General features: G+C 43.4%; 1 protein-coding gene across 1 annotated transcript in view; it reads right to left on the bottom strand.

Annotated features, from left to right (window-relative positions):
• espn (espin) overlaps positions 1 to 15068 on the bottom strand; it is a 215450-nt gene that overhangs the window by 187414 nt on the left and 12968 nt on the right. The window contains 1 exon segment of the mRNA XM_059952222.1: positions 11827 to 12020. Within this exon segment, the coding sequence (XP_059808205.1) occupies positions 11827 to 12020 (194 nt within the window).

Raw genomic sequence — 15068 nt, 5'->3', positions numbered from 1 at the left:
GCACTTTTTTATGTTTTAATTAACTCCTTACATGCTCGCCACATGAAACTGAATGGTTCAAATGTGATCACACACACTTGTTTGCACAACTTCTGGTAACCACAAGGCAGAGAGAGAGGAGCTGCACTCAAGTTTCCAGATCTAGTAACTGAAACTGTCCCATCACAGCTGCTCAGAGCGGCAGAAATAACCGATCATTGAATAATTAATCTAAGTTCTGTATGAGGTGGGTGAGGGGCACGAAAGAGCAAAACCAGCTTCAGCGGCGATAAAGTGAAAATAATTCCAGAAATCTCAAAACTTACATTAGTTGTAAATTACGTCACCTCAATGAGTTGTAAAAGAGATATTTTATTCAGCTAGACTGACAGGTCTTTTAGACGTGCACTCAGTGGCCACTTTGTTAGGTACACCTGCTCGTTAATGCAAATATCTCATCGGCCAATCACAACGCAGAAACTCAATGCGTAAAAGCATGCAGACATGGTCAAGAGATTCAGTTGTTGTTTAGACCAAATATCAAACCAGGCAAGAAATGTGATTGCAGTGGTTTTAACTGTGGAATGATTGTTGGTGCCAGACAGGGTGGCTTGTGTATCTCAGAAACTGCTGATCTCCTGGGATTTTCACGCTCGACAGTCTCCAGTGCTTACAGAGAATAGTGCGAGAAACTGAACGACATCCAGTGAGCAGCAGTTCTGTGGGTGTGAATGCATTCTTCATGAGAGGGGTCAGAGGAGAATGGCCAGACTGAGTCAAGCTGACAGTAACTTAAATAAGCATGCATCACAACAGTGGTGTGCTGAAGAGCATGTCTGAATGCACAGCACTTTGGACCTTGAAGTGGATGGGCTACAGCAGAAGACCATGAACATACACTCAGTGAGTGCATGTATTTTATTCTGCCGCCTGCTTTAGCACAAGATCCCCATCGCTCCTGCTGCTTCAGTAATCTCTTCCCATAAGACAGAGGAGCAGAATTAGGCCACTCGGCCCATCGAGTCTGCTCTACCATTCCATCATGGCTGAGTTATAATCCCTCTCCAAAGTCCCTATGCTCAGCAATGTTACAAGCAAGATGTCAAACTCTTTTAGATCTCTGAAGCAGGAAGAATGGAAATCATAGCATCAACAACACTCACTTAGGGTGTGACAAATCTCCAGTTTCAGGTGTAAACAAGGCCATTTATCTTCACAGCAGAACCAAATGGGATTGCACATTAGAATATGCATTATTATATCTGCATTAATGTTCACCGTCTCCTGCCTTCTGTAGCTTTGAGCTGCACCTTTCACATGAGACGTTCTCATGTAAAATCGCTTTATTATGATCGAGCCAATTATCTAAAGAACTATGGAACTGTTACACCATAGTATGAGGATATTCAGCCCATCGTGTCTGTACTGAAGCCTTGAGGAATAATATGCAACTGCATACTTTAAAATTTGAACTATTCACAAATTCCTTCTAGTTATTTTGCTGAGCAAAAAACAAGGTTATCCATAATGAATTTGAACTCACATTATTAGTCCAGCCCTTGGAATTAATAATTCAGTAATTATATGTGCATACTGATATAAGAGCTGATTGTAATGTACAATTCCATTTGGTTCTGGTCTGAAGATAAATAACCAATGGCCTTGCTTATGACTGAATCTGGAAATTTGTCACCTCCTAAAAGAGTGTTGCTGATCCTGTAATTACCATTTTTCCTGCTTCACAGAGATCTGAAAGGACTTAACAGCTTGCTTGCAACTTTAACATGCATAGGGATGTGTGCAAATTGGCTGCCGTAATTCTCAATTCCAGGGGTGCTGCATTTTAAGTAGAAATCTGCAAATGCTTTGGGACACGCTGAGGTTGTAATGTCTTTATGATTTCGCTCCTCTGAGGATTGACGCCTTGTCGTGGTGGAGATGCTTGTGAGTTCCTGAGAACGTGAGAGATGTGCCTTCTGGAGCTTAGGTCACGATAGGGTCACCCCTGGGGGTAAGATCAAGGGGAAGGTTTCAAAGAGCGATCCAACCGAAACCTCAAGGGTGGAGCCGGCAGAAGATGACGACACATCGTGACGGCAGTGAAGTTGGAAGGACGCTGAAAAGTCCCTGCACGTCTTGCATTCCATTCCACTGCACTTTGACCCCAATCTGTCAAGGACTGCGCAGTGGCTACCCATGCACCAGCCTCCTCACATTAAACAAAGTCACACAGAGGCGTTCTCCCTTAGGGGAATAACCCCGTAGGGGAACATCATACGAGTTCCTCCACCGTTTTATATGCGTTGCTTTGGATTTCCAGCAGCTCCTGTTTGTGAAAAGCCTGTCCTGCCTCCAAGATGACTTGATCTTAAATAGAGAGCAGGAGCTGTGACCTAATCTCAGTCCAAAACACTCAGGGGAATCAGGAATACATGTTATGTTTGCCAACTGTATCCAGGTCCCAGGGTGCTTGCATTGTCTTTACCACATTCCAAAAGGATCTTCCCATTTGTCTCTTCCAGCAACAGACCACAAAACTGATCGCCGGTTCTTACTAGCATTTTTTTTTGTCACACGTACATTGAAGTATACTGTGAAATGCGTCAAGGACCAATGCAGTCCGAATATGCTCTGGGGTGCTGCCGTGCTTCTGGGGTCAACCCAGCACACCCACAAATTACTAACTCAATTTGTACGTCTTTTGTAATGTGGGAGGAAACCAGAGCACCCAGAGGAAACCCACGTGGTCACAGGGAGAATGTACAAACTCCTCACAGACAGTGGTGGGAATTGAACCCCAGTCGTACAGTTGGCACCATGAAGTGTTACGCTAATCGCTGTGCTACTGTGCTGCCCAGTGTTAAATAATGAGACAAGTTTCAGTCAAAGTATAGTCAATCTTCTGAAAAATGAGCAAAGTTTACACTTTTATGGTGCCTTTCACAATTCGGTATGAATGAGTGAATGTGTAAGGTATTCTAATGACAAGCTGGGATAAAATGTAGAAAACATGGCAGCCATTTTGTACTCAGCAAGCTCCTGTAAACTGCAATGTGATAATCACCTAATTTTGATTCTTGTTCATGTTCCTTGAAGGATTTAGGCAGAGGTGGATAACTTCCATAGACTCCTAATTAATATTGGCTTGAGATATATGATATTCACAAGACAGGGCAGTTAATATTTCCCCTGACAGCTCATTTGAAAGACAAAACAAATTCCCTAAACACTGCACCAGTGCATCAGCCCAGCTTTAAGTGTTCAAGATTCTGGATAAGAACTTGAACCCACAATCCTGAGGGGCTCACACACCCAAGTTGGTGCTGACCTGAAACTGTGGTCAAAATGAAAGATGATGAAGTACTGCTTTAATTACTGCAGTACTCCAAGCACTTAAACACAACACAGGGTGGTAGCATAACACCGTCACAGCACCAGCAACCCAGGTCCAATTCCTGCTACTGTTGGTAAGGAGTTTGGTCAGTCCCTCTGTGACCGCACGGGTTTCCTCTGGGTACTGCCCTCTACATTCCAAAAACATACGGGTCAGTGAGCAGTGAGCATAGAACATAGAAAACGTGCAGCACGATACAGGCCCTTTGGCCCACAAAGCTGTGCCGAACATGTCCCTATCTTAGAAATTACCTAGGGTTACCAATAGCCCTCTATTTTTCTGAGCTCGAGGTACCTGTCCAGGAATCTCTTAAAGACCCTATCATATCTGCCTCCACCACCGTCGCCGGCAGCCCATTCCACGCACTCACCACTCTCTGCATAAAAAAGCCCCTGATATCTCCTCTGTACTTACTTCCAAGCACCTAAAAACTGTGCCCTCTCATGCTAGCTATTCCAGCCCTGGGAAAAAGCCTCTGACTATCCACATGATCAATGCCTCTCATCATCTTATACACCTGTACCAGGTCACCTCTCATCCTCCGTCGCTCCAAGGAAAAGAGGCCAAGCCCACTCAACTGGGAAGTATGGCAGTACTTCCTTGGACTGTGTTGGTCGCTGACTCAAATGACACATTTCACTGTATGTTTCATCGTACGTGAAAATAACACTAATCTTTAAACTTCTCTTTGTTATTAAGGCCGACAGACGGAAGTGAAATGATCCGTTCACATTCAATCTTGGTTCTATGAGAAAGCTGGGTCTCTCTTATGTTCAAACAATCCCCTTTACCTCAGGAGCATAAAGCTATTTACATGACTGAAGGATGAACAAAAAGAGAACCATTATCTGTCTGCACCACAAGAGCTCTGCAACCACTGAAAACAGACTGATTGCGGAGTACAACAGTGGGAACACATGTCCAGATAGTAACTGACAATAAATACCATTTGGCTCCTTTTGCAACAACATCAGTAACTCTTTCCTTCCTGGTCCAAAACATTAGAGAGATCTTAAAGCTGTTGGAATAAGGTAGGGTCCTGCATGGCAGGGCCTAAAGACAGGCTTGGTACACTCTGAGAAACACAGTGCAAAATTATTGTATTCAAAAATATGTGTGATGAGCCTGAGGAATATTGGTCTTCAGAGTGCTTGGAATGAATAATCAATGTAAGCTCTGGGCTTGTGCTCACTAGAAATTAGAATGGGGGGGGGGGGGCGGGATCTCATTGAAACTTATCGAATGTTGAAAGGCCTTGACTGAGTGGATCTGGAGAGGATGTTTCCTACAGTGGGGGAGTCTAGGACCAGAGGGCATAGCCTCAGAATACAAGGACATCACTTAAAAACAGAAATGAGGAGGAATTTCATTAGACAGAAGGTGGCGGTACAAGTGCATCGCTTTACACAGAGATAAGGAGGAATATCTTAAGACAGAGGGTGGGAATCTGTGGAATTCAATGCTATGGATGGCTGTGGAGGACATGCTATTGGATATAGTTAAAGTGGAGCTTATAGGTTTGCTTTTAATAAGACAGTCAACAGAAACGAGGGGCAGGCAGGAAAATGGGGTTGATAGGGCTAATAAGTTAGCATTGATGGAATGGCTGAGCAGACTCGATGGGTCAAATGGCCTAATTCAGCTCCTATGTCCTATGATCCAATGCATAAATTATAATGAGGTAGAGTAAGTTGGCCCAGATTGGGAGAAATGGATAGTAAGATGGAATTTCCATCACCCGAGGATATTGTAAAGCATCAGCAATGAATAACAGGGAAATAAGTCAGCGGAATCTGTGCACAGAAAGGTCCCACAAACAGTATTGGCGTGTCCATGAGATAATAACCATGAGAGACACTGCAGACGCTGGAAATCCAGAGGAAGACACGCAAATTGCTGGAGGAACTCAGCAGGCCAGCAAACATCCTGCTGAAGTGTTTGGGCATGAAATATTGACTGTTTCTTCATAGAACAGAGAACAATACAGCACAGTAAGGCCCACAATGTTGTGCTGATCCTTTAACCTTGCCTCCCATATAACCCTCCACCTTAAATTCCTCCATATACCTGTCCAGTAGTCTCTTAAATTTCACTAGTGTACCTGCCTCCACCATTGACTCAGGCAGTGCATTCCACGCACCAACCACTCTCTGAGTGAAAAACCTTCCTCTAATATCCCCCTTGAACTTTCCTCCCCTTACTTTAAAGCCATGCCCTCTTGTATTGAGCAGTGGTGCCCTGGGGAAGAGGCGCTGGTTGTCCACTCTATTCCTCTTAATATCTTGTATACCTCTATCATGTCTCCTCTCATCCTCCTTCTCTCCAGAGAGTAAAGTCCTAGCTCCCTTAATCTCTGATCATAATGCATACTCTCAAAACCAGGCAGCATCCTGGTAAGTCTCCTCTGTACCCTTTCCAATGCTTCCACATCCTTCCTATAGTGAGGTGACCAGAACTGGACACAGTACTCCGAGTGTGGCCTAACCAGAGTTTTATAGAGCTACATCATTACCCCGCGACTCTTAAACACTTAAACTCTATCCCTCGACTTATGAAAGCTAACACTCCATAAACTTCATTCCCCTCCATGGATGCTGTCTGACTCTACTGAGCTTATGTGTAATCATCAGAGCACCCATGTTTTGTGATCTTGGTTAAGGGAACGATTTTGGATAAGATACAAAAGAGAAGTCATTCCATCTTTATCAAGTTAATGCCGTACAATCTCTCTAAGTGTAGATGGAGTTTTGTTTTAACATTTCATCTGGCAGTCAGTTCAGAATTCTCATTCCACGTACAGAGCTTGTGCATCACGAATCCACTTTCATCACAAAGTATACACTGATTTTCTCTCCTGTGATCTGCCTTGCAAATCAGTTCCCAAGTAGAGCTGTGAAAATGAAGTGAGGAATTCTATGATTTGGGCCTTTCTTCCTTCATCTAATTTCAATGGCGTGGCTAAGATTAGCTCTATTTGTCACACGTGCATCAAATCAAACAGTGAAAGGTATCATCTGCGTCAAATCAAATAGGCGAGGATTGTGCTGAAGACAGTCTGCAAGTGCTGCTATGCTTCCTAACATACCCATAACTCACTAGCCCTAACCCATATGTCTTTGGAATGTGGGAGTAAACCAGAGCACCCGGAGGAAACCCACGTGATCACGGCGGGAATGTACAAGTCCCTCACAGGCAGTGGCGGGAATTGAACCCTAAATGGCGACCACTGCTGCAGTACAGTGACGCACTAACCACTACACCACCATGCCGCCACACCACCTTTCCTTCTTCCGCTAAAGAAAGATCTTCGAAAGCGCAAGAAGAGACAGTTGAAGCTCCAGGTAACTGTTAATGTGTTACAGACCAATTCATTGTTAATATCCCAAAGGATATCACCCTTAGTAACATCAGTGGAAACCTTAGAGAGACAGGGCTGGGTAAGTTTTGGGAATGTTGCCAAAATCAAACCAGGAGGTTGCAGAAGCTTCATCAAAATCCCTCAGGAGTCCAGTTAGAAGAATGAAAAACAGGAAGCATTCTCGGTGTGTCTCACTGGGTGAGAATTTGACTTTTCCAGAAGAAAATTAATCTGGAAAGAATATGGAGGTAAGTCCTTGTCCAGAAGGAACAGAGCAAAGAGCAGGGCCAGGTGAAACAAATTGTCTTTATTATGAATGGTGCAAAGGTTTGGCCTAGCTTGGGGATCCCTGCAAAATTCTCAAGCCTAGACGGCCAGGCCACGTAAAGAACTCAGGGCAGTGAAAACAAAACAGATTGATGTCACTTGTGAGTTAGCGAATTACTTTGTTTTCATGATTAGCAAAGCAAAGTGCAACAAGAGGACTTGTTGACAGCTGGAATTTTCCAGCATAGCATTTCACACAAACACTCTTCCCCACCCTCTGTCTCTCTCACATGTGCCCTCAACAAATTCTCTCCCTCTCTGACATGTGAACTCGTAGGTACACACAAGCAGTCCTCCCCCTTCCTGATTTAAGGAAGGGATCTACTTGCTGAGTAACTGCATACCATGGAGTCTGAGGTAGGGTTTTGGTAAACCTTCTGGGGTTCAGCCAGGTAAATGCATTTGAGGGGAAGTATTTGGCCAGCCATCAGGCCTCCAGCTGACCCTGTTCCTGTGAAAGTCTTTCACACACACATGCACACAAGATGATAATTCATTCTCTCATGTACACATCTGATAATTCTGTGCATCTACATACACAGACATACCTACACACACACACTCACCTATGCACATGGACACAGACACGTGCATGTGTGTGCGCACACACACACACACACACACACACACTTCTTCTTTCACTCATGCATAAAGTCAAATCCATGTATTACCAACTGAGTATAAGTTTCATGGAATATGGATTGTGGACTTCACTGAACTACAGACAACAGCAAAGTTTAATATTTAATATTTATAGATTAAATAACTGAAATTAAGCCAGGCAGAGCAGTACTGAAACAGGCTCTTCAACCCAATTCATCCATGCCAACCATGGGTGCGGGCACACGGTCTTTTCCCCAGAGAAAATATGGGCATAAGTTTAAGATTAGAGGTGAAAGATTTATAAAGGACTTGAAGGTCAACTTCTTTATGCCAAGGAAGGTGCTTACATGGAATGAGCTGCCAGAAAAAGTGGTTGTAGCAGGTACCATTAGAACATTCTATAAATATTGATAGGAGGGTTTAGAGGGTTATTGGGCAGGTGCAGGCAAATGGGGCTGGTGGGCATTATGGTCGGCATGGATGCTGTTGGAGTCTGTAATTCCATGACTGTAAGATGCCTATAATGTTAGTCTTATTTGCCAATATTTGGCTCACATTCCTCTAAGTATTTTCTATCCATGTTTCTCTCCAAATGGTTTTAAGCATTATGACTGCACCCAACTCTACATCTTCCCCTGCAGTTAGTTCCTTAAACCCATGACCCTCTGAGCATCGGAGCCCCACAGGACACCTTTAAATCTTTCCCGTCTCATCCTTCAATCTAAGTCCTCTAATTTTCAACTTTAGTATGTGAGAGATAATATAAGACATTCAGATTCATGGCAACTAAGTCTGCATTTAGTGCAGGGATTTCCAAACTAGGGTCCATGGACCCCTTGGTTAATGGTAGGGTCCATGGCATAAAAAAGTTTGGAAGTTTTGATTTAGTGCGTGAAGCTTGAGGAAATTAGACTCAGAATGTGAAGTTCAGACACTGCAATCCCCCGGGGAGGAGGATAATTATGGGGGCATTTTGTTTCAAGAAGCAATCACAGCCGCAGATTAATTCCTACAGAATTGGTTAGTGAAGAGAGGCAGGAGACTATGACTACAGTGAGACAATTTTGTGGATCCAGGTAAAGTCCAGTCAAGTCAAGTAAATTTATTATCAATGTACGTATACGTTATAATATTTGGAAGTGTGGTTGATCACCGAGCTTGGCAACATGCTTTCAGATGTTTTGGCTCCAATTGAGAAGCCATCACCAGTACGCAGTTGAGGGTGTTGTCTCCTCAGAAACCTGGCTTATATACTCCTCTGGGGTCCAAATGGATATAGATGAGACATCGTGATCTGGTAGGCTGGTTCAAAACACCAGACAGTTTAACAGATTCTGATTGGCTAGTTTCAAGGGAGGTCCGCTGGAAGTGTTTGCTTTGCTCTCCAGATCCCTAGATTACTAGCAATTCATTGATTGTTGGTGTCATTGTTTGTCTTTTCTCCGTAAGGGTTCATACACTGGATTGAAGTTGATGTGTTCGTTGATGGTAGAGAACCACACATCAAAAAATTCTCATTCTGTTTTAGTTCTTGCTTGAGTTAAGACTCTGGCTGTCCAGTTGAAATGATGTCCTTCTTCGTCTTCATGAGCTGATACCAGCGGGTCATGCTTTTTGTTTGACCAATGTAGTACTTGTTGCTGTCACTACACTGGATTTTGTAGAGAACAATCAGTCCCATTCGGTTGTGCTTTGAGTTTTGATAGCTCTTCCTCAAAGTTGCATTTACAATATATAGGCTGAGTTCCCCTTATCTGAAATGCTTAGGGCTGGATTTTGGATTTTTTTGTATTTTGGAATATATAATGAGATAACTTGGAATTGCCATCATTTATGGCTCTGGATTTGAGTGTACTGGTAAGCAGTCTTTGTCTTATACCTGTTCAACACGTATATGTACTGATGCAGCCACTCAACATGTTAGACTTTCATCAACAATGATCTTGGCAAACTCATCAATAAATTTCTCTGCTGTTTCATGATCAGCAGATGCTTTATCACAGCAAGTCTTTAAATGCCATGCCTTTTCTTAAATTTCTGCAACCAGCCTGCTGAATATTCACAAATACCTTCAATCTTCAGTTTTATTGTGATAGATCTTTGCTTGTTTCATGAACAGCACACCATTAAGCAGCATATGTTCACTCCGACACTGAGGAATCCCCTCTTTCAATACTCGACCGAGATCTTCATTCTTCGCTTTAGGCAGCATTTGCCTATTTTTCATTAACTTCTGTTCAGTACTTTTGTCAGGTCACTTCTCAGAACTGTCCGTGGTGCACAGAGACCTGTTCATCACCTGGGAACCTTCTCTGCACCTTGTGGGATTTTTCATTTGTGATATCTTGTGAGCACTAAAAAGAATTTTGGATTTTCGGAACATGGGTACTCAATCCATACTACCTTAAGATTCACTTTCTTGCAGCCAATTTACAGCAAGAAAGTGAATAGAATTTATGATAATTTCTCTGCATCCATAAGAGCTGTGTTGCCTGCCTGGACCGGCATAAAGATCAAATCCTTAAGACTGGAGTGAAATCATGAAGTAGACAGACCAGCAGCTATTCTTTATTAGGAGTCCCACCAAAGGCTAGCAAATTCATACAGGTGTCACGTTGAGAACATTCTGACTGGTTGCATGACCAAATGGTACAGAGGCTCCAAAGTATATGATTCATAAAAGGCTGCAGAGGGTTGTAGACTAGGCCGTCTCCATCATGGGCACTAATGTCCCCACCATCAAGGACACCTTCAAAATGTGGCACTTCAGGTAGGCAGCATCCATCATGAAGGACCCTCACCGTCCAGGGTATGCCCTCTTTTTATAACTACCATCAGGGAAAAGGTACAGGAGCCTTAATAAAGGCACTTAATATTTTAGGAGTAGCTTCTTCCTCTCCGCCATCAGATTTTCGAAGGGCCCATGAACACCAGCTCACTATTCCTCTTTTGCACAATTTATTGAACTAATAATCATTTTTTAATGTCTTACAATGCACTGCTGCCACAAAACAACAAATTTCATGAGATAGACTGTGTCAGTGATAACAAACCCGATTCTGATTTTGAGAGGGTAGTAATGTGGTCCAGATGAAAACTCGTGACATGGATAGAACTTTAAAAGGCTCTGCTGAAGGAACGAGCAGTTAAACTCCAAACGGTGAAGCAGAACCACGTTACCGTCCAAACCACATTCACCTCTCCGATTCCTTTAACCTGACGCCATTATCCCTGCTAATGTCCTTATTCCTCCATAGAGCGCTGCACCAAAATCAGAGTCTCTGCTTTGTTCTCCACTTTGAATGGAACGCCCAAGATCCGAATGGGTCTCAAACTGCAAGGATGCAGAGTCGTTACACTTGACCAGACTTGGCTCACCTCAGAAACAGACAGTGAAGCTTGTAGGTTTTATAACCAAGGTTTTACAACTCCTGGAAATGCACATCTCACAGAACACATCCTACACAGTCAGGAAAGCTTATCAAATCCTCTACTTCCTGAGGAGGATGAAGACAGCCGGACTTTGCGCATCCATACTCTCATCATTCTACAGGCGTGCGGAAGAGAGCACCCTGACAAGCTGGATCACTGCATGGTACAGAAACCATACTGCAGTGCACACAGGGAGAGTCAAAAACTGCCCAATGCATCACCAGCATCAGCCTACCCCCATCAGGGACATATATATATATATATAAAAAGGTGCCTGAAAGGAGCCAGTAACATCATAAAGGATCCTAATCACCCTGTTTGGTCCACTTCCAGCAGGGAGAAGGCCACATAGCATCCACACCAGGACCACCAGACTCAAAAACAATTACTTTCCTCAACACCTCCACCCACTAACTCACCCCTCCACGCCCATAACCACTGCTACATAAACATTTCCTGTTAGTGTCGCCCTACAACAGACACTCCTGTGCCTAGCATCACTTTGTAGACATACAATCAATCTATGTATATAAGCTATCTTATGTATTTATATTTATTGTGCTTTTATTGCGGCGTTCTTAATCTTTTTTGTGCTGCATCAGATCCAGGGTTACAATTATTTTGTTTTTCTTTATACCCAAGTACTGGAAATGACACTAAACAATCTTGAGTCTTTGATTCAACCATAGTGCAGCAAGCAATTAGCCTCAGTCTGTCTTCCATGATTACTTACTTGGGACATTGTCCAAGCAGCAGTCGTAGTGACTGAAGGTCACCTTTGGCTGCAGCGTAGTGCACGGGAAGGGCTCCGGTATCCGTTGCTGCTCTTGGGTCACTGCCCCCCTCTTTCAATAACCACTCTGTGACACTGTGATGCCCAAACCACGATGAGAGGTGCAGAACTGTGGCCCCAGAGCTGTCCTTATCCTGCAGAGAGTGGAGGGGGAGAAAAAATAAATCCGTCAGTATCTCAGATTCTTTTCAAAATGGCTGCTTAACACTTCAATTAAAATGATGTGGGCGCCACATTGAGGCTTCAAAGAAGGTGTACAGAAAGCCCACTGTCTGCAGAACCCTAGTCAACATGCTGGGCTAAAAGGGCCCAAACACAAGAAAGTCTTCAGATGCCGGAAATCCTAAGTAAACCACACAGAGCACTGGAGGAACTCAGCAGGTCAGGCAGCATCTATGCAAAAGAGTAAACAGTCAATATGTCAGTCTAGGACCCTTCTTCAAGACTGAGGAAGCAGGGGGAAGAAATAAAGAATAAAGAGTCCACTTTTCAGGCTAAGGAAGGGGGAAGAAGCAAGAATTAAAGCTGGGGGGGTGGGGAGGGAATGAGGATTTTATCCAAAGCAGGGTCAAATCTCCAAAATTCAACCTGAGGTGGATGGGCATTTTACAGAATTCTTTTAAAGGGAATTTGGAGCTGTTTTAGTGTGCAATAGAGACCAGGTTACACTAAATACAGAATAAAACCATTCACATCACAATTAGTTTTAATTATCTTTGGGAGTGAAAAGGAATTTCCAAGAATATTTCTCAGATGACCAGATATTCCTCACAATGTTCCCTCACGAATGACACACACACAGTTTTGAAGGAACTCAGCAGGTCAGTCAGTATTTATGGAGGGGAATAAACATTGACTATTTATTCCTTTCCACCTCCCTCTGATGCCCTTCCTTTATCCCATGCTCTACTCTCCTTTTCTATCAGATTTCTTCTTCAGTCTTTTACCTTTCCTACCCATCACCTCCCAGCTTCTCAATTAATTCCACCCTCCTCTTACGCCACCCATTCACCTTCCCTTTAGCTGGCTTCTAGCCTGTACTCCTTTCAACCCCCCCCCCCCACCTTCTTATTCTGGCTTCTTTCCCCTTCCTTAGCCTGAAAAGTGGACTCTTTATTGCTTTCCATTGATGCTGCCTGGTCTGCTGAGTCCCTCCAGCATTGCTCTGGATTTCCCAGCATCTGCAGAATCTCTTGTGCTTATGCTCTCTCTAGCGTTTCTCTCATTCCCTCATGAAAATAAATGTATTTCCATCCAACGCATAAGAAAAGAGGCCAAATAGAATTAGGAATTCATATTCATAGTTCTAAAATGTCAAGGACAGGGAGAAAGTAATTAAAAAGCCATTGGACTGGTGGTCTTTAGATCTTAAAGACCACATGATGCAGAATAAAAAATGAAATAGCAAAAAGCTATTCCAACCCACTAATTATGCTACAACTGTATTTTTGCTTTTCACATGTCCATGGATAGTTTTACAGTCTGTGATTGTTTCTCATTAACTCCGCCACAGACGGACACAAGCCCAGCTGTGAAAGGAGGAGAGCAGGGTTTGGAGATGGCAACCCCATCCCATAAAAATTCAGAGCTACTGAAACCGTCAGCAGAAGCTCCAAAGGTCCCATCCCTGGACAGCAAGGATGCACCAAGAAGATGGACAACACCTGAAAGAAAACATGGGAGAATAACCCAGGACTGAGGACACCGGTGAGCTGCTGTCGGCAGCTATGCCCCTGTAGGGGTGATGGGCTTAAGAAGATTGTTTCACATTAGCATACTTTAGTTTTTTTTTCCCTGCCAATGCATTTGCTCTCTTTACTGAATTCTTAAATTTCCTAATCCTTAGTTTACTGATCTTCAAAGTTCAAAGTAAATTGTATTATCAAAGTGCATATATATCACTATAAACACCTCCGAAATTCATTTTCTTGTGGGTATTCTCAACAAATCTATAGAATGGTGACAGAATCAATGAAAGACCACCCAACGAGGACATTCAACCAGAATGCAGAAAACATTGAACTGTGCAAATGGAAGTATAAATAAATAGTAATAAATAACAAGAACATGAAATGAAGAGTCCTTGAAAGTGAGTCCATTGGCTATGGGTGCATTTCAATGATGGGGCAAATAAAGTTGAGTGAAGTTATCCCCTTTAGTTCAAGAGCCTGATGTTGAGGGGTAATAACTGTTCCTGAACCTGGTGGTGTGAGTCCTGAGGCTCAGTCCCTTCTCCCTGATGACAGCAGCAAGAAGAGAGCATGTCCTGTGCAGTGGAAGTCCCTGATGATGGACATTGTTTTCCTACAACAGTGTTTCATAAAGATGTGCTCAATGATTGGGAGGGCTTTACCCATCATGATTTGTAGGACTTCCCATACAAGGGCATTGGTATTTCGATATCAGGTTGTGATGAAGTCACTCAATATGCAATCCACTACACGTCTATAGAAGTTTGTCAAAGTTTTAGGTGTCATGCCGAGTCTTCACAAACTCCTAAGGAAGCTAAGGCTTTTCAGCATCTAAAACCTTTTGTTTTCATCTAATATTTTTTGGTTGTCAGGGTGGAGATACATCTCTACTAAAGGAGGTGTGAGGTGCTCCTTCCCTCCGTTAGCCTGCAGGTCACCCTTGAGTAAGGTGTAGCACCTGCTTAGCCCCACCTCTCCAACCCTGATCATGTGAACCCCTGGGGACAGATAGTAGATGGTTGTATGAGCAGCTGGTGCATATCTCAAGTCCTGGTTATGCAACCATTATGCCAGGCAATTTCTGAAGGGTATTGATAACGGCTGGGGTCACCCATCTTGTAAAGATACTGCCCAGAAGGCAATGGCAAACCACTTCTGTAGAAAAATTTGCCAAGGACAATCATGATCATGGAACGTCCATGATTGCCTGCATTATATCACTTGGCACATAATGAGTGAACAAATATTGAAAAATTATAATCGGATCACTATCTATTTCACCATATGGTAGCATAGCAGTTACCGTAATGCTTTACAGTACGAGCAGTCAGCGATCAGGGTTCAATCACCGCTGTTGTTTGTAAGGAGTTGTGCATTCTTCCTAGGGCTGCATGTGCTCCCCATCCCCCCCCCCCACCCCTGGGTGCTCCAGTTTCCTCCCACAGTATGAAGATGGACGTGTTAGGGTGAGTAGTTGTGGGCCGGAAGCTT

The sequence above is a fragment of the Hypanus sabinus genome, chromosome 27 (assembly GCF_030144855.1).
Source record: "Hypanus sabinus isolate sHypSab1 chromosome 27, sHypSab1.hap1, whole genome shotgun sequence".
Taxonomy (NCBI): Eukaryota; Metazoa; Chordata; class Chondrichthyes; order Myliobatiformes; family Dasyatidae; genus Hypanus; species Hypanus sabinus.
This window is presented reverse-complemented; position numbering and strand designations above follow the sequence as displayed.